General features: G+C 42.3%; 1 protein-coding gene across 1 annotated transcript in view; it reads left to right on the top strand.

Moving 5' to 3' along the window:
* Nucleotides 1–786: 786 nt before the first annotated feature.
* Nucleotides 787–19,587, top strand: part of LOC148025791 (elongation factor P (EF-P) family protein) — a 108,958-nt gene continuing 90,157 nt past the window's right edge. The window contains exons 1-3 of the mRNA XM_087692149.1: nucleotides 787–1,023; nucleotides 1,422–1,499; nucleotides 1,584–1,690. Coding sequence (XP_087548275.1) covers nucleotides 873–1,023; nucleotides 1,422–1,499; nucleotides 1,584–1,690 — 336 coding nt within the window. The 5' untranslated portion in view covers nucleotides 787–872. The remainder of the gene's footprint in view (nucleotides 1,024–1,421; nucleotides 1,500–1,583; nucleotides 1,691–19,587) is intronic.

Genomic DNA, 19,587 nt, shown 5'->3' with positions numbered 1-19,587 from the left:
ACTTTCGAAATAGAGTTGTTATGAACGTTGATGAAGACGATGCTTTTCCATATGAACATTGATAGGAACGCTAATGACAACGAATGAAATAGAGTTGCTATGAATACTGATGACGATGATGCTGCAACAAATGGTGGCGTGGAGGTCCAGAAAAAGCTGCAAGAAAGGAGGAAAGCTGGAAATAGAGCACATGGAGAATGATGACGATAATGCTGCTACAAATGGTAACCTAGACTTCCAAAAAAAAGTCACAAGGAAGGAGGAAATGTATACAAGCAAGTGGCAAGGCCTCAATTAGGATCACATCATTAAGCTAAGGCTAAGGTATCTTAGCCACTCAAATTGACTTCGAATGGAGAGAGAGAGAGAGAGAGAGAGAGAGAGAGAGCTGCTCGTGCTGCCTTTGCTCACTTAACTCCCTTAGGTCCCTTAGCTCCCTTGTGCATGCCTTTGCTCCCTTTGTTAGAGAGAGAGAGAGAGAGAGAGAGAGGAGCAAAGAGACTACTTATGTTTCCATTTGCTCCCAATCATGAGCAATCACCCCTTGCCACCTTTCTACCGTTTATAAACGAACAATTCAAATTTGGTTTGGTGGTGTGGGAGCCAGACCTGGAAGCTCTTTGGTGCTTTGACGCCTTCCAAACGTGTAGTTCAAATAATAAAATAGTATAGGTTAATCAAGATTAAGAGAATTTACAAGTGGCATTGGGATGAGTGAAAATTCGTAACTAGGCCAACGTGGTATTGTTATCTTCTTTTCAAGAAATAAAACTTCTTCGCTCGACCAGCGTGTTATTATCTTAGTTTAATTCGAAAGAAAAGATTGGGGGAGGCCTGCCAACCTGTGGATACTCCTCAACTGAACAGAAGCCATGGCCATGAGGATAGAAGGCCTGCAGGTTTCTCTCACATGCTCCTCAGCATCATCACTGCACCATCCGGGCAGAAACACTTCCTCCAAATTCATTAGCTTGCATCAGCCAAGAAATTCTGTAACATTTCTCCCTCGCCGGCGTGCTCTCGGTGAGTCCTGTGTGTGTGACATTTGCCGCGAGTTCACGCTCTGCATTTCATGAAAGTTTTGTCATCCTCACGAGGTTATGCAAGCTCTCTACAACCAGCATCGTCCAATCTATCACCTGCTCGTCAATCTCTCTATTCGCAAGTGTCCGCAGAGTGTTGCTATGGATTGGCTGACCTTTAGATTTTTAAAAATCCTTTTCTGCACCTTTGTCGTTACTCACTGCCATAGTTAAACCTCAGCTATGGGTGTCCATCATCATATTTCGCCCATGGTGTCACTATGTCCGTCTCAGCTGTTGCGATAGTTTGATTTGTTAAAATCTGTTCCAGCTCGGTGCTGTTGAATATTCATTTTGACCATGGCCAGGGAGCCTGTTATTAAAAAGTTTTGACCACAGGCATATTTGCAATTTCAAGCAATGATTTTAGGATTGGAACTACTATAGAACTTGATGGTGCACCATGGCGTGTTCAAGGTATGGCCTCGTTATTTTCAGATTTCGCTCTCCTTTTAACATCTCTGAAATTCCTCTGAATGTCTAATATGATAATTATTGTAGAATTCCTGCACGTGAAACCGGGTAAGGGTGCTGCATTTGTTCGGACAAAACTGAGGAACTACGTAACTGGTAACACTGTTGAAAGGACTTTTCGAGCTGGAGAAACGGTACATCTCTGCAAAGGATTTGACTTGCAAGGGTATCTGCTTCAGAAGTGTCATTTTCTCACTTGTTGGCTAATACTAGTTTCCCTATTTTAATAAATTTTATGCCCCTCATTTATGTCCGGTTCTAACAAACCATGCCACGCAGCATGATTGTAAAAATTCTGTTAATACGCCAGAGCCTGTGAATAAACCTATCGCACCATTCACTCTGAGAAGTGATTGCACATAGTCACTAGTGGTGCTCTTGACTCAGCTATCTGTGGGGTCTTCTGTTGCATATTCTTTTGGTGTGTGTCAATTCAGTTGCACTTCAGGTAAAGACATCCAATAAATGGATTTTTCTACACTAATTGTGACAGGACCCTAATTAGATAACTTAAGAATGCCTCGGGTGTGTGTGTGGGAAGCTGGTGGGCGGTCTCCCCTGATGAAAACATTCTATGGATGGGCGGATCTGATTATTTTGGTAGCTTCTCAAGGAGTTTAGGTTATAGAGCTAAGATGTTAACTTTCCTAGGGTCCAAGTCTTAGATCCTGGCATAGAACCATTTTGGAGGGCTGGCGTGAGACTATGTGAAGAGGTTAGATATCCTCCTCCCCCTTGTTTTTGACTTATTTAATATGCGAGAGCCTATGAATACACCTATCACACCATTCACTCTTAGAAGTAATTGCACATAGTCACTAGTGGTGCTCTTGAGTCTTGACTCAACTGTTTGTGGGGTCTTCTGTTGCATATTCTTTTGGTGTGCGTCAATTCAGTTGCACTTCAGGTAAAGGCAGCCAATAAATGGATTTGTTTACACTAGTTGTGATAGAACCCTAATTAGATAACTCAAGAATGCCTCGAATGTGTGTGTGGGAAATTGGTGGACAGTCTCCTGCGATGGAAACATTCTATGGATGGGCGGACCCGATTGCTTGGGTAGCTTCTCAAGGAGTTTAGGTTATAGAGCTGAGATGTTAACTTTTTCTAGGGTCCACGTCTTCAATCCCGACATAGCACCATTTTGGAGGGTCGGTGTGAGACTATGGCCCATGTGTAGAGGATTGACGTCCTGCTTCTCCTTGTTTCTCACTTTCATTGAAACAAGTGTGGTGGTTGTTGCTTGGAGTTTTGATTTATCACACAAGTGGCCTTATGAACTTGACACTAGAACGCTGTTTAGATGACCTCAATTAAGTCTAGGAACTTCAGGTTGATCTTTGTGGGTCAAGTTGGGTACTTCCCCTGTGAGGAAGACCTAGAAGCTATCTAATAAACTAAGACCATGCATTTTATTGGATTCGAGTGGTGTCACTTAGAATACGCAATTGGGCGACTACCAAATGTTACACCCTTGGTTTTTCCAAGTAAGTATATGTCAAGGAGAGGTCACTTGGCTATAGGGCAGTAGCCAAGTAGACAGCAATCAAAAGCAGGGCGCTTTGGACTGATGATGCCGTGGCAGCAGTGAATTGATGGCTGAACTTGCAAAAGAAGGGATAAAAAGAGTGGTTGGGTAGCGTCCTATTGATAGATATGGATCCTCCCAAAATTAGGGTTTTGGCTTATGGGAAATAGAAACTTTGGTAATCTTTGAGTTTTGGGCCTGTTTTAATGAGCCATTGAAGGTTTAATGTGTAATGCATTGTTTTAGCATAATACTAGGCACTTGCTTCAACCCTTCATTACCACTGTGTTTTGCTGCACATGACTTGTACCAGCCATTCTGGAGTTGTCCACTCCTAGGTGATTGCTGCTAGGGCTGTGTTTGGTGATCAGCCTTGTTGTAGAGCTGCTGGTGTCATCAGATCTGCTAGCATTTGGTCATTTACAGTGTGTGTTTGCTGCCTGCAGTTGCCACCCCAATCACACATTGCCTCCAACAGCTAACGATTGCTGCATTGTTGCTATCAACTTCATTAGAGTAGTCTTCTTCAGTCTCAGCCATGCGTTTTGAGACAATGCAGCCTGCACTGCTGTTTTTCAGTCATTTACAGCAGCTGCCTGCTTCAATTCTAGATCTGTTTAGAGTACAATGCGATTCCTCACTGCATAAGAAGACATGCTCACTAAATTTTACTACAATTGAGAATAGGGACTTCTAGAATTCAATATCCCTGACCAAGATTTGACTTTGGTACCCCATTGGCACCTATCCATCACAACTTTTGCAAAGCTAGGATTATTTGTTACCGCTATTGAGGGGGGTATGTGTTAAGCCACAAACCATAGCGGTTTAGAAGCATAAAGAAGATGGAAGGAAGAATAAAAGAGAACCAAAAAATGCTTTGTATATTACTTTGCAAAAGAATTTGTACATTATAGACACCCTCTTTTGGATTACAAATACTTTTTTGATAACCCAAAGCATTCACCAACAATAGACAAGTAGAAGCTTTAAGGAAGAAACCCTATATCCAAACTCCGAGGAGTACACTCTTGTCCCAAACTTTCTTCAACTTGTTTTCGCTTTAACTTTCTCTTCGGAACTCAAAATATGGTTGTCTGGGCACTCAAATTGACTGGAATTGAAATAGTACTAACTAGACTAATTGCTAACAACCATGTGGCATAATCCATTGTAAACTCTTGTCAGAAGTGGTGCAATAGTGGAAGCATAAACATGTGCTGAAATAAACTGTTGAACACAAGACAAAAGAAAAGAAAGAGATAACACAATATAGATGAGAACTTAGATGTATGCTCAGGAAATGGAATCCATATACCAAGACATGAGACAGTATAGATACAATGTGAGTCACCGGTTGTGGAGGCACTGGCACCTGCTCTCTCTTTCCACAAACTGTCAAGTGATGAATGAATGTGGAGGAGAGAGGCTGACAATAAATAGGGCAAAATAAATGCCTAAAATATGACAGGTCGACCAACATTAAATGCTGGTCGACTGGCTACAAACAATGGCAAATAAAATGCCTAAATAATCTCTGATGCCAGCCTACTGAACCACAAGTCCAGACTCAACTTGACTAATCTGCTAACACACTCTCTCAAATCATGGGTGATCTGATACAATACAATATACAATGATAATGTCGCATCATAGTACACACAACAATGTCCATCATAGTAGAACCATGGATACCCAAGTAGTGGGTGCGCAAGCCACCACCAAGGTGCCTTGGAGAGAACCTGATGTCGATGTCGATCGTACCAGCTAAAGATAGAGGAGATCATAGCAGCTCTCAATGTATGCCAACAATGCCTTTGATGTAGCACACGTGACCATCTTGTCACCAATGCCGTAGGGTAGAAATGACCATGGATTCCCTTTCTTTGGCCAAAGTGTCCCCTCGTGCAAGCTCCAGACGAAAGCCACCCGCTCTCTTTGTCAAGTAATCAGCCCATCATGAACCTCGATGTCAATCCCAGCTCTAGGATTGGTACCTGCTAGACTTCGGTCGATGCGTCAGGGATGTCCCTCTCTGGATCCTGTGCATCTGTATAGAAATATAGATGAGGCGCGGCTGCCCCATCTCACCACCCTCTCACACTCCCTCTCTGGCACTGGAGAGTCGTGAGGGATGACTGCATCACCACCACTAGAAAGCAGCCGAGGAAGGGGCCACGAAGCCCTTCCCATGATCCGAAGAAGAGGATCCCTTTCGCGCCTTGGACTTCGCCTGGGTCGGAGGATTGGAATCGGAATCTGAGGCAGATGATGACTTGTCGGAGGAGTCCACATCCCGCTTCGTCTTCTGCTCCTTTTTCCTCCCGGAAGCCGCTAACTCTTTGCAGTCCTTCCTTAAATGACCCTTCTTGCCACAGTGGTAACACTGGGCCTTCGACTTCTTCGTCTTCGAACCCCTCTCTGAAGCTACAAAAGCCTCACTGGAATCTCCATATAGTGTAGCATCAGTGGATGTGCAGGGAGCGGTCATCTGTAGAGGATTTAGAAGAGAACTAGAGAAGAGAAGGGATTTGGAGCAGGAACACAGCCAAAACACGGGCATAGACTGCAAAAAACAAGAGTTCACATATAGTATAACCCAAAATCTGATCAAAATAAGACAAAAGCTATTGAAAAAAGTCAAGAAATCAGTCAAAAACTGCCAAAAACAGCAAAAACGGCGTGATAATGTAAGCGCCCAGCTAGAAGGAGATGCTGAAACATCAATGGAATCCATATACCAAGACATGAGACAGTACAGATACAATGTGAGTCACCGGCTGTGGAGGCACTGGCACCTGCTCCCTCTCCCTAGAAACTGTCAAGTGATGAATGAATGTGGAGGAGGGAGGTTGACAATAAATAGGCCAAAATAAATGCCTAAAATATGACAGGTCGACCAACATTAAATGCTGGCCGACTGGCTGCAAATAATGCCAATCCACAATAAACAATGGCAAATAAAACGCCTAAATAATCTCTGATGCTAGCCTACTGAACCACAAGTCCAGACTCAACCATGAGCTGACTAATCTGCTAACAACTCTCCTATCCAACAAGTTTGTTAACGTGAGAAATAAATAGGGAAATCGTATTTGTGCAGATTTCACCAATTCCTTGTATAATGCTAAAACAATGTGCTTCCCAAAGCAACAAATGTCACAATTGTAGTCACAAGTGCCAACATAGGGAATGGAAGCTCATTCCAAATTCCTTTTGATGCAGGAGATGCATGGGTTTGACTCATTGTAACCTTTGATAAGCCACAAATCATGTTGTTACAAGCCTCCTTACAAAGGTGAAACTGATCTACAAGCCATCACAGACAGAATTGCAAAAATCGTCCTAGAATAGTCAAAGAAGCCACTTTAGGTAAAATGTGTTGCTTTTCTATATTTTTTGGTTTAGATGCCTTGTAGTACTTAAGATAATTCCTTGTGTGTGTTTATATCCACTCAAAATTATCATTAACTTAATAGAACTCAATAATGGATTTCAGACTATTTTGGAGACTAGTTTTGAACCTAGAAAATTTGTCAGAATCATGTGTAAATATCCCATAGGCATATATTTGGAATATGTATATGGATATCTTTTTCTTGTCTTTCCTTCTTTGAATGCATAACCATACGACATCCATTCCCTCTAAATATGCACATTCTCTGGATGGGCCACAACTACCCATCCCTCTAGGATAAAAAAGCCATCTCATCTTCACCCAAAGTATCATGCCCATAGTTATACTATTGCAAGCATCATAAATCCAAATCATGGTCATCCTAAAAAATACATAGCTATTTGAAGCACTACCACCTAGATCATAAGGCAGCGAAAACTCATACATCCCAAATAGCATGTATCTCTTTGCATCCAATCTTGGCAATGATAGGTCATCAAACCTTTACAACATCCCAATCGCTATAAATCTTCCTAGGTCATATGGCATCCCAAGTTTGTATGTCGACTCATACCCTTCTTTCTGTTCTTCATTTGTGTCAATTTGCTTATCTTCCAACAGGTTCTCCACTTCATAGGCCTCTTATGTATCTCTTTTCTTGCATATCTTGATTCTCTTCCCTGCCTTGGGTACTCTCAAGTCAGTCTCAATCATCTCAATCAAAGCATATGTTGCACGCAATAATTTATATCCATTGGACTTAGTTCTCTCTATCAAGAAAATTGTCCTATAGGGCCACCGTATAGAAAACTATACATATCTTTGATGCGTAACTCGGATCACCAAGCTTTAAAAAAGTAAAATGTAGGCCTGCTTGCGATCTACAACTTTGTTAAAGACACCTGGACCGAATTCCAAAGATTTTCAACCTCTAAATTTTTTTGTGCAACTTGCAACTGTTCTTTATTGCATGCAGTCCCATTCAAACATCAACCTTCCTAACCTTGCAACGTTTGCACATGGACCCGCATGACAACCAAAAATTTTTAGGCCTCTTTTGAGACATCAAAGCCCATTTTGGATGCATTGGTAACCATTAATTCTCTTGCAGTTAGAACAATTTTTGATCACTTCAAATTTGCCCTGCTTATCCACTGCAGTAAGCTACAGCTATATTGTCCTCTTGGATCATAGGGTATCAAAGATCAAGTCCAAGTGACATATATCTAGCTGCATGCTGCTCTTTGGAATCAATAGAACCTCTTGGATTAAATGGTAGAGGTAACCCATTGAATATATTATAGCTTGTGAATCCTCTTGGATCATATGATAATTGCAAGGTTTCTAGCATTACTTTGGCAGTGTGCTCAAATTCTTGTAATCCATATAATCCTTTAGCACATACTTAAAAACATACTTTCCCTCGGTCCAATATCCAAGTCTATAACACAAGCAAAGTAATGCCACTCCTGTTGAGCTAAAAAGGCATTGGCCTGACTTAAATAGCCCCAAAACACACTTAATTAATGAAGAAATCTTATTAATTTAAAAAGAAACGCGATTCTAGAGAGTAATCGTGTTCTACATGCAAAACCCTAACTTGGATACCCCAAACTTTCTATAAATAAGTTTGCAGGCCATCACTTTGCCTCAATCTTGTTTTCTGTAGGTTTCAGGAGTTGTATCTTTGTTGCCTATACCCCGTTGGTGGAGGATATTGTGGTCAAACATTCCTCTTGCTATATGCTACCATTTGATGCCTGATTCTAGCCTTTGTCTCCGTCTGTTGGCTGTCACTATCACCTTGGAGCTGTCATCTAGTCCTTTGGAGCTATGTTTATTGCTGTCACTACTTGTTGGAGTTGTCACCATCAGTCTCTAGTTGTCGTTTGGTCATTTTGCATTTGTGTTTGGTGTTATCTCTCTTTTCTGTGTGTTGCTTGGCTTCTGGTGGCCATGTTCACACTTATTTGCTGTCACCCAGTTTTTCTCTCTTCTCAAGTACTTGCACTTATAGTCTTTGTCTCTTCTCATTGCTTGTTTGCATTAGATCTAGCCTCCTAGGCTGCCTTTGTTGGTGTTCGACTTAGAGAGGTTGCCTTGTTGCATTTCAAGATCCGTTTAGAGTACGACACACTCTCCAACTCATAACCTTTGCTTTAATGCCAGAGATACGAGAGTTCAAGGTTCTGTATTCACAGCATAAAATGTGTTTGCTACACGAGCATTGTATATTCAATATTTATTCACTTCATTATTCATTATGTTTATCGTCTCTGAATTACCCGAAACCTAATTGTATTCTGTGTTATCAGTTTGTGCTTTGTTGTACGATTGGTTTTGTATTTTTTGTGTTTAGGGTATTTCTTCACATGGTATTAGAGCTAGATACTCTTTGAGAAACCTTGGCCTTTGATTGGAAAGCTCATCTGTAGAAGCAAGAATAATAGAAGAGTTAGATAACTTCGAATGCATTTACACTACTGCTCCAGTCTCCACAACAAAACATGGATAGGAACATTTAAGAGTGGGCCTTAGGGCTTGCTACTATCTAGTATTCAATTTGACATAGGCGAAGAACCATTGCAATACCATGTAGTCCAAAGACCATATCAGATTTCGGTCATTAAGTATGATCTCATCCTTATACACAGGGCTCAATAGGAGGTTGAAGGTAAGCTTGAGTTATCTCTTTTAGATTCAGTGCATAGAACTAATGATCTTGCAGGACCTTTAGAATCTCCACTACGGACTACACATCCGCAAGTGGAACTTGGCTTGGATTACACTTCACTTTCATAGTACTTTTTTTTTCCAATGCCAGGTATGAACCCATTATGTTAGAATCTATACCAATTGATTCTGTATTTTCTGTTGGATCAAGGGATGCTCATTAAGAAAGGACTCTTCGAAATAACCTTTGGTTTGTGAGTAATGAGAAAGACATGTATTTCTTAATGAACTCAAAACTAGGTAAGAAGCTGAAAGAAGAACATGCAAGTATTCATTTTCTTTCTTTTTCTTTAAATAAATTTGTTTCTCATGGTCAATTTGGAGTAGGTACATCTTCATCCAATGCATTTAATGGACAAAAAGAACCAACCATGTTTCCTACAACAACATCTATTACTAATCTATTTGGGCTCCCACCCATCCCTACCTCATCTTATGCTGCACCTTTTTTTCCGCTTCCTTTAAGTGCGTTACATTTATCACCACACACCACACACCACACACCACACTAGGGGATTCCTTTTACTTAGGCACAGCCTTTAGGATCTTTATATACTCGTTTTCAAGTAGTGTACATGTGATGGAGGCTCAACCTCCCACATCCACACTTTTGGGTTATCCCTCTGGGAGTGGATGCTAAACATATTGGAGTGTGGATTATTTGGTACCGTAGTCCCTCCGGGAGTGGATGCTAGACATATTGGAGTGTGGATTATTTGGTACCGTAGTTTGCTATTATGCTATTACCTAGTGGACCATTTATTGAGCTAATAATGCATTAGCTTTACTTAAATAACCCCAAAACTTGCTTAATTAATTAAGAAACCTTGTTTATTTAAAAGAAATGCGATCCTAGAGAGTTTTTGTGTCCTATAAGCACAAACCCACTTGGGAGGGGCCAAACTTTCTATAAATAAGTATGCTGCCCTCCATTCAACCCTTAATCTCGTTTTTGCAGATTTAAGGTGTTTCAGCTTGCTGCGCACACTCCGTTCGCGGAGGACATCTCAACCGAAGATGTCCATTGTTGTCTACATCAGTTGGCGCCTATTTTTCAGCCTTCTTCACGCAATTTGGAGCTGATCACCAGCCACCAATCAATGCCTCTGATTTGGAAGCATTCTGTCCCTTTAATTGTTCCTCCTGGTCCAAGACCGTAGGAACCAACTCTTTCCACCAAAGAGTCGACTCCCGCCCTGAAGCAATAAGAGCGGAATAAAAAGTACCGAATCGTGGTGGCAACTGGGATAGTAAGGTGATCGCCATGTCTTCGGAGGAAACAGGCTTCCCCGCATTTTGAACCTACATCTGAAGTTGTCGAAGCTTATTGATGTGTTCCCGAAGCGAAGAAGACTTATTCACGGACAAAGTCCACATCTGCACCTCCAAAGAAACCTGCTTGCCTTGATACGATGCGCAGCCCTCCTGCTCGCCCTCGAAACCTGGAAACACAGGCTTGTGTCGTGCTGAAATCTCCTCTTCAGATAGGTTCAGCCCTCAGTCAGTCCATCTTCACTGCTCTGATACCATGTCAAAGTGCAGCGATGTGGAAGCGTAGGACAAAGACTGAGAGAGAGAGAACACAGAGAGAAGAGAGAGAGAGAAAATGAGACAGTGTAAACGTAGAAAATCTGCGGTGTAGTATGCTGTATAAGAGTGCAGAAATACACAAGGGGGCAGAGGAAATATCTCCGTATGTCTCCGACTTGATGATCTCGATCTCCGTCAGTCCGAGCACAGTCTGTGTCAGCCAATAGATCTTCAAGATCAGAACTTGAAATCACTGAAGAGTGAATGATAAAGTGTGCCACAAGAACCGGCTATTAAATAGCCAGGAAATAATAAAAAAACAGCATCAGGTCGACTGCATTAAATGCAGTCGACAGCAGAAATCTGGCCGACTGTTTAGTCCAAGTGTATTGCTGATGTGGCACCTCCTTTGCTATACTGCACTGACTGTCCAGGAAATGACTGGCTAATAGCATGAGGAGTGATAGTGGTGGTGAGTTTATCTCCCACAAGTTTTCCGAGTTTCTACTAAAGAATGGCATTTCTCGCTAGCTCACCTCTATTAACTCCCCGTCTCAAAATGGAGTCGTAGAGCGTAGGAACTGGACAGTCATGGAATATGCTGTTCGCCGCCACAGAGCATCTTGAGCGCCATTAGGTCAAGGCTGTTAACACTTCGGTGTATATTCTCAATTGATACCTGATTGTGGCTCTTCCTAAGAAGACCCTATATGAGGCATTTTTTGGCTCTCGGCTTGTCATTTCCCACTTTAGAGTCTTCGGATGTCGTGCCTACACACACATACACGCTTGATAAGATAGGAAAGTTCACTTTCGGAGTTGATCTCCTTATTTTTGTTGGATATTCCTATGAAGCGAAAGCCTATCGTTTATTCGATCCTCCGATAAACAAGGTGATTGTTAGGAGGTGATTTTTGATTCTATTCCTTCTTTCACATCATCGGAGATCGTGCCTCCTGAGCCTAGTGGTCTACTTCCCGCTCTTGACATTCTTGCAAATTCTTCATCTCCCAGGCCTCCTCCGCGAGACCTGTTACCTCAGTGGTACCAGTAGACCATGCGGGATTCGGGGATCCTACCATTGGATTTCACTCCGGAGGGACCTAGAAGATTTGCCTAGTTTGCTTCTCAAGCTTCATTTGCGTCGTTGTTTACAACTGATTACATAATGCATTTTGAGCTGGATACATGGCAGGAGGCTCTTCAGTACCCTCAATTGGGAGAGGCCATGGAGAAGAAGCTAGAGTATTGACCGATATGAGACTTGGACATTGGTGGATCATCGAAGCCACAAGAAAGTCATCGGAACAAAGTGGATATTCAGGACTAAGCTAAAAGTTGATAGGACTTTATATAAGTACAAGGCTCACCTTGTCCTGCAAGGGTTTCGACAAAAGCATGTCATTGATTATGAAGAGAACTTTGCTCCTATTGCGCAGTTGACATCTTTTTGGTTGCTTCTCGTGCTAGCCGCTCACCACGGTTGGCCGATATATCGGATGGATGCCAAGAGTGCTTTCCTGAATGGTCATTTGGAGGAGGAAGTCTATGTGGAGTAGCCATTGGGATTTTCTTCAGGGAACTCGAGGGATAAGGTATTCCGCTTGCAGAAAGCTCTTTATGGGTTGAAGTAAGCACCGCAATCTTGGTTCCATCGCGTGGATGAGTTCTTACAGACTTATGCATACCATTCTACCCCTTATGACCCGAACTTATATGTTCGATCTACTGCAGAGGGGGTTAGCTATATCCTGCTATATGCTGACGACTTACTCATGACATGCTCAAATTTTGCTGTCATAGTGGACATCAAGGTAAAGCTTAGTGCTAAATTTGAGATGACAGAACTTGGTTTGTTGTCTTATTTTTTGGAGATGGAGATATTTCGTTCTGGGGGATGCGTTTTTGTGTCACAATAGAAGTATACACTTCAGCTAGTGGAATAGCACGCTTCGGATCAGACACAGCCAGTGGCCACGTCTCTTGATCCTACTATCCACTTGTCGAAGGATACCATAGACTAGCCCTTCGATGCACATACCTATCGCTTTGTTGTAGGAAAACTTCTTTGGTTAATTCACACTAGGCCAAATTTAGCTTACTCAGTAAGTATTTCACAACACCTAGGATGTCACATTGGATTGCATGTCTTCATGTGTTGTGTTATTTACGGTGTACTTATTCTTATGGCGTGACATATGGTTCTAGTTTATGTTTGCAGGGGTACATTGATTCTGATTGGGCAAGAGATCTTGACACTCGACGTTCCCATGGCGGCTACCTCTTTACCTTGGACACGGCTTCTATTTCTTGGTCTAGCCGTAAGCAGGAGACGGTGGTGGCTTCCACGACTGAGGTTGAGTAGCAAGCTCTCTTCGTTGGCATCATCGAGGCCATCTACCCGAGGAGTTTATTGGTGGCACTTCATTTCGCATGCGACTCTCCCACCGTTGTCTACCGAGACAACCAGAGTGCCATTGCCCTTGCGGGCAATCCGATCATTACACCATGGATGCGGCATGTGGGAGTTCACTTTCACTTTTCTAGAGAGTTGGTTGAGCTAGGCACTATCCGCCTAGAGTTTGTGCCTACATCCGACAATTTTGCAGATATTTTGACCAAAGCGGTCAACCGGTCGATTCTTTAGTACTTGTTTCCCAGGATCGGTTTGGGTACACCCTCCCCTACTTCTTCAGCTTAACGGGGAGAGGATGCTTGTCTCTTGCTTTTCCTTTCAATTTGAGAGGGAGACAACTTTTACTCTTGCCAGTGATAGTGATGATGCTTACAGTTTTTTAGACATTCATTTATTTATTCTTCTGTATTGTATTATGGACATTTGTAACTTCATCTGCATTGTCAAGATGACATGATTGTAAAAGGGTGCTTGGGCAAGTGAACAATTCCCCTGTGAGGGTACTGTCCAAGTGGGACTGTTGCATTGCCTCTTGCGTGAGCATGACATCTTGCATCTTCCTTTGCATACCCCATGCATTGACATTTTGTTCATGTAAACATGCAAGTGTGTGCATTTATCCCTTTTCAGTTTTTTGGAGTGGTTGACTCTGGATCCACCATATTTGTGGCCTTGCCTATGGTAGTCTCCAAGGCAGTTTTTCCTTAGCTTACTTGCTTGCTTTCCATATTTGCTATATTCGCACCTTAGCCTTATTCTTCTTCACCTACAACCAGTAATGGTAGGGATAGTATGCTTGTTTTGTAAAGGTCTTAGGTCTGACCATCCTTTATCATTCTCCCGTTTGGGGCACGGATACTCAATAGGATGAAAACTGATTTGAACCCCCACTTAATGCTAAATCTTTAAAAAAAAAAAAAGAGAAGTCCATAGCTGATTCCATCCGCCTTTGTAGGGCTTGGTAGGCCACTTGGCAGCCGACGTACACCCTTTGTTCGATGCCTTGTCCTCTTTGGGGTGATCACTTGGGCTCCCTTGGTAAGATAACCATCGCCTTTGTAGTCTAGGCCACTGGGCAGCCGCGTGCGCCCTTTGTCCAATGCTCTGGCTACTTTGGGGTGGGATGCCTTGGGATAAAAGATCTTTCTCGTGGTACCGTTGTTGTGCCTAAGAAGGAGTCTTGAGCTAAAAATACATTAGCTTTACTTTAACAGTCCCAAAACTTGTTTAATTAATGAAGAAACCTAGTTTATTTAAAAGAAACGCGATCCTAGAGAGTTTCTGTGTCCCATAAGCACAACCCCACTTGGCAGGACCCAAACTTTCCATAAATAAGTATGTTGCCGTCCATTCAGCCCTTAATCTCGTTTTTGCAGATTTCAGGTGTTTCAGCTTGCTGCCCCACCCCCGTTTGCGGAGGATATCTCAGCCGAAGCTGTACATTGCTGTCTACATCAGTTGGTGCTTGTTTTTCAACCATCTTCACGTAGTTTGGAGCTGATCCCAGCCAGACAATTGCTGTTCCTGCACCAACTTGCTGTTGTGCAGCCTGCCACGTCATCACAGCCCTTGTGTTTGATATTGCAGCTGTCGTATTGACAGTTTTCTCTCTTCTCTAGTTGCTGCTATCTCTTGCAGGCTGTTGCCAAGCTGTCTTGCCCTGCATTCAACAGATTTTCTCTCTCCTCTACTGTCGCCCACCATCTCTGCCTGCGTTTGGCAATTTTCTCTCTCATTAGACCGCGTTTACTGCACATTCTCTCTCCTCACTGCTGTTTGCATGAGATCCATCTTTTCACTGCTGCGTTTTCAACATCCAAAGGTTGCCTTGCAGTGATTCGGGATCCGTTCGGAGTACGACATACTCTCTAGCTCATTATCCCTGCCCTGATTCCTGAGATACAGGAGTTCGAGGTTCAGTATTTATTCACTGCATAGTGTGTTTACTGCATGAGCATTGTATATTCAGTAGTTATATGACTTCAGTTATTTTCTGTGTTCATTGTCTCTGAGTTACCCTAACCCTAACTGTGTTCTTTTATCAGTCTGTGCTTTGTTGTACTATTGTTATTTGTGCTTCTATATCAGAGTATTTCTTTACACCATCAGGTCATTATGTTGTGTCTCAGCTGACATTTGGACAACACTATTCTGTCCTAGTACCTTCACCTCCACCTATGGTACCATATGGACCTAGGTCAAATTCGGTACCTCTACATCAATTGGCACTCATTAGACATCAGCAGCCTATTTCTGTGTATCCACCATTGCCCCCTCCTCCTCCTTATCCACCACCATCACCACCATTTTATTCTCCACCCTACCCTATCTATCCACCTTCACAGACACCTCATGGTTCTAGCTCCTCATCCGTCAAGCATGCTTTTAATGACAAGACTCATTTCAATGGGTCAAACTATACCACTTGGTCAAACTTGATGAGGCATATCTTAGATTCTCAGAACCTATGGGATTTAGTGTAGGGATTGGAACCCCAACTTGATTCTACACTTGTTCCATACTAGGTTATCCGCTCATGAAAGGCTCGCAGAGCCTTCGCTATTGTCAAGCTTATGCATGGCTTATTACTTGAGTTTCACTCTTAGCTTCGGCATTTCGACTTAGCATTCAAGCATTGGGCACACTTGATTGACTGCTATGTGGCTCGGGATAAGACTCATTGCATTAGTTTGGATCATGAGCTCCAAAACCTTAAAATCATAGACAAGGATGACTTGAAAAATCAAGTTAGCTAAGTATGGGTGTCTCCTTGCTGAGTTCTTAAGTATTGGGCCTCCTAAGTACTTTGACAATCAGATTACCGTGTTTCTTAACAATCTACTAAGAAAACATTTTCATTTTGTATAGTAGGTGATTTCAGAGTCTCAAATTCATAATACGTCCTCGATAGAGAGGGTTGTTGTTGCATCTTCTTAGAAGGGGCAGTAGGGCAAGAGTAAACAAAATTCAAACTCAAATCAAAATCAAAATCAAAACAAGGCTAGTGAATCCCAAGGAACCACACAATCAGCTCTTAAACTTGGTCGGTAGAATGTACCTAAGAAAAATAGGCATTGTCAATATTGTCAAAAGGTTGGCCATTATGACGATCATTAATCTAAGCAAGAGGCATACAACCAAAATCCAAGAATCAGACCTCGACATCCCATTTGGGTAATTCCCAGTAGGGGAAGTAGGGTGGTGGCAACCTTTAGTAGGAGTAGTGGCGAGGCCAAACCCACATTGCCACGGTCAAGCCATCATAGTTAGCGAACTACTCAACTCTAGAGTCTCGTTCACATTTGTAAGTTGCCTCTCAACGTGGTGACTGTAGAGGCCCACTCATCACAGTTGAGCACATCTATACCTGTTTGACTTGTGGACAGTGGAGCCTCCATCACAAGACTCTCTCTTATAGAGGACATTTTCATTTCTCGAGTCCTTGCAGCTGGGAGAGTTTGTGTAGGAAATAACTCCTTGGTTAAGATTCAAGTCAACTTGTCCGTTCAGTAGCTTTGCTAGTTGGGGCGAGCAATTTTCGTCACAGTGACTATAGTCGAGATTCTAGACTCTTAGACAGGTTTAATAATTGCTCTCAACAAGGTAGAGCTTGATGGCCTTTAAGACATGACCCATTTTCTTATCGAGTAGCCGACCACCGATGATTCCGAGTTCTATCGCTTCCCGGCTTTGGCTACCACTCAAGAGCTCACGGACTTTGAGCGTCTTTGGCGTTTTCGCTTAGGACATCTTGACTATGACTCTCTTTATGAGCTGTCAAGGGATGGTTGAGGGCCTTCCACGCCTAAAACTAACATGAGAGGTCTACAAAGTATGTTAGCTAGGTAAGTAGCATCGGACACCCTTCCCTTAGTAGTCTACCACATGTGTTGTGGAACCCTTTAGGTTCATTCATGTAGATCTTTGTGGTCTCACGTCCATTGCCACCTTGAATGGTGTGATGTACTTTGTTTTGATAGTGGATGACTTCTCTAGATACATATGGGTGTATTTCCTCAAGCGTAAGTTAGATGCCTTCCATCGGACACCCTTCCCTTAGTAGTCTACCACATGTGTTGTGGAACCCTTTAGGTTCATTCATGTAGATCTTTGTGGTCTCACATCTATTGCCACCTTGAATGGTGTGATGTACTTTATTTTGATAGTGGATGACTTCTCTAGATATATATGGGTGTATTTCCTCAAGCATAAGTTACTCGTGTTCATGATAAAATGGCTGAAACTTTTTCCAATTCAGACATCAAGAGTTTGATGGAAATCAAACGGTTTGATGATCATGGCTTTGACCTTTGGAAAGACCGTATGCAGGGCATTTTGTTCCTAAAGGATTGTGAGGATGCTTTGCAAGAAGATAATCCTGCACTAATGTCTGATGCAGATTGGGCCAAAGTAAACAAAAAAGCTATGGCTTACATTAAGATGGGTGTCACTGATGACATCTTGATTGACATTAAGAGTTTAGATACATATGCAATATGGGAGAAGCTGAAAACTACCTATGAGATCACCACACCTCTAAATCGGGGGCATTTAGTGCGCAAGTTGGTGAATATGCGACTGGATGAGTCAAAGCCTGTAGCTGAGCACTTGAGTGCATTTACAAGGATTCTAAATCAATTCAAAGATGTAAATTTGGACTTTCATGATAAGTTGAGGGTGATCTTTTTGATCATGACACTGCCTCACTCTTGGGAGACCTTGGTGGTTTCACTCAACAATAACCCCAATCTCTCATATGATGGGGTGAGGGGTTCTATCTTGAATGAAGAAATTAGATGTATGTCTAGTGGAGAAGGCAGTAACTCAGCTTATAATGTAAGAGGTAGGGCTGAAAAGAAAAATGCAAATGCAGGACAGAGAAATAGGAGCAAGAGCAAAGGAAAGGAAAAGAGTGACATTACTTGCTATCACTGTGGTCGAAAGGGCGACAAGAAGCCTGATTGCATGTATTAGAAGAAGGAACAAGAGAGAGAAGAATGCAGGAGATAAAAAGACGAAGGAAGATAAGATAGATGCATCTGAGGCAACCAAAGGCAAAGAAAAGGCCAATGTGGCCTCTAGTGTGGTCATAGAGGAGCTTTCAAATACAGAGGTTGATGTATTATGTGCAGTTGATTATGATGCCCTTGTATGTCACACGTAGGATACGCAGATTACCAAGACTGATGTGATTGATGCATTCTTGTCAGTTGATGATGGTGTCACTCAAACTTGGATTGTAGACTCTAGTGCCTCTTTCCATGTAACTACTTGCTTGGAGGGTTTTGCTATGTTCAATGCAAGCAGTTATGGAAAGGTGTATCTTGGAAATAACCATGCTTGCAGCATTGATGGGATTGGTACTATACACTTGTCTTTAGACAATGGTCAAGAGCTTGGGTTGAAAGATGTGAGATATGTGCCTGGCATTAAAAAGAGTTTACTCTCTGTTGGTCAGTTTGATTGCATGGCTACACCACACTGTTTGGTGGTGGTTTGTGCAAAGTGAAAAAGGGTTCCATGTTGATTGCTAAGGGACCCAAAAGGGCACTTTGCATTGTTTGCGCTGTAAAGCCTTGAATGACAAGTTTCTTGCAGTTGCTGAAATTTGCAGTCACTTGGAGTTATGGCATAAGAGATTAGGCCATATGAGCCAAAAAAAACTTGATGTCCTTACCTCTTTGCAGAGGGTTGATGGAAAAAGAAAAGACTCTAAACTTGACTTTTGTAATGAGTGTCAGTTTGGAAAGCAAATAAAAATTTCCTTTTACTTTGGTGTCTCTCATAAGTCCAATGTCGTGACTTAGTGTATTCTGATGTATGTAGTATGCCCGTGAAATTGTTGGGTGGTGTTGCATATTTTATCTCCTTTATTGATGACTATTCCAAGAAGATTTGGGTATACTTGCTGAAAAAGAAAAGTGAAGTGTTTGCTATTTTTAAAACTTTTCATACATTTGTGACCACTCAGATAGGTAGAAAGTTGAAATGCTTGAGAACTGATAATGGGGGTGAGTTCACATCGACTGAATTCAAAAGCCAACAGCCCAAAAGATGACGTGGAAGCAAATGCTATGAAGGGAGTCCCTTATGCATCAGCTTGTGGCTCTCTTATGTATGCTATGGTTACTACTCGTCTAAACATTGCTCATATAGTGGGAGTTGTTAGCAGGTTTATGTCAAATCCTGGCAAAACACATTGGGAGGTTGTCAAGTGTATTCTTTGATACCTTAAGGGTACACAAAGAAAGTGTATTTGCTATGGGCAGGGTGCACTTAGTTTGCGGGGTTATTGTGATGCAGACATGGTAGGTGATTTGAATACTCGTAGGTCCTCCAGAGCGGGTATGTCTTCACAGTTGTTGGTGGAGCTGTTTCTTGGTGTTCCAAGTTGCAGAACATCGTTGCACTGAGTACCACTGAAGCT

Source organism: Lygodium microphyllum, chromosome 14 (genome assembly GCF_053477565.2).
Source record: "Lygodium microphyllum isolate KBCC chromosome 14, Lygodium_microphyllum_v1.1.10, whole genome shotgun sequence".
NCBI classification, from domain to species: Eukaryota; Viridiplantae; Streptophyta; class Polypodiopsida; order Schizaeales; family Lygodiaceae; genus Lygodium; species Lygodium microphyllum.
Note: the sequence above shows the minus strand (reverse complement) of the source record. Positions and strands in the feature narration are given on the sequence as shown.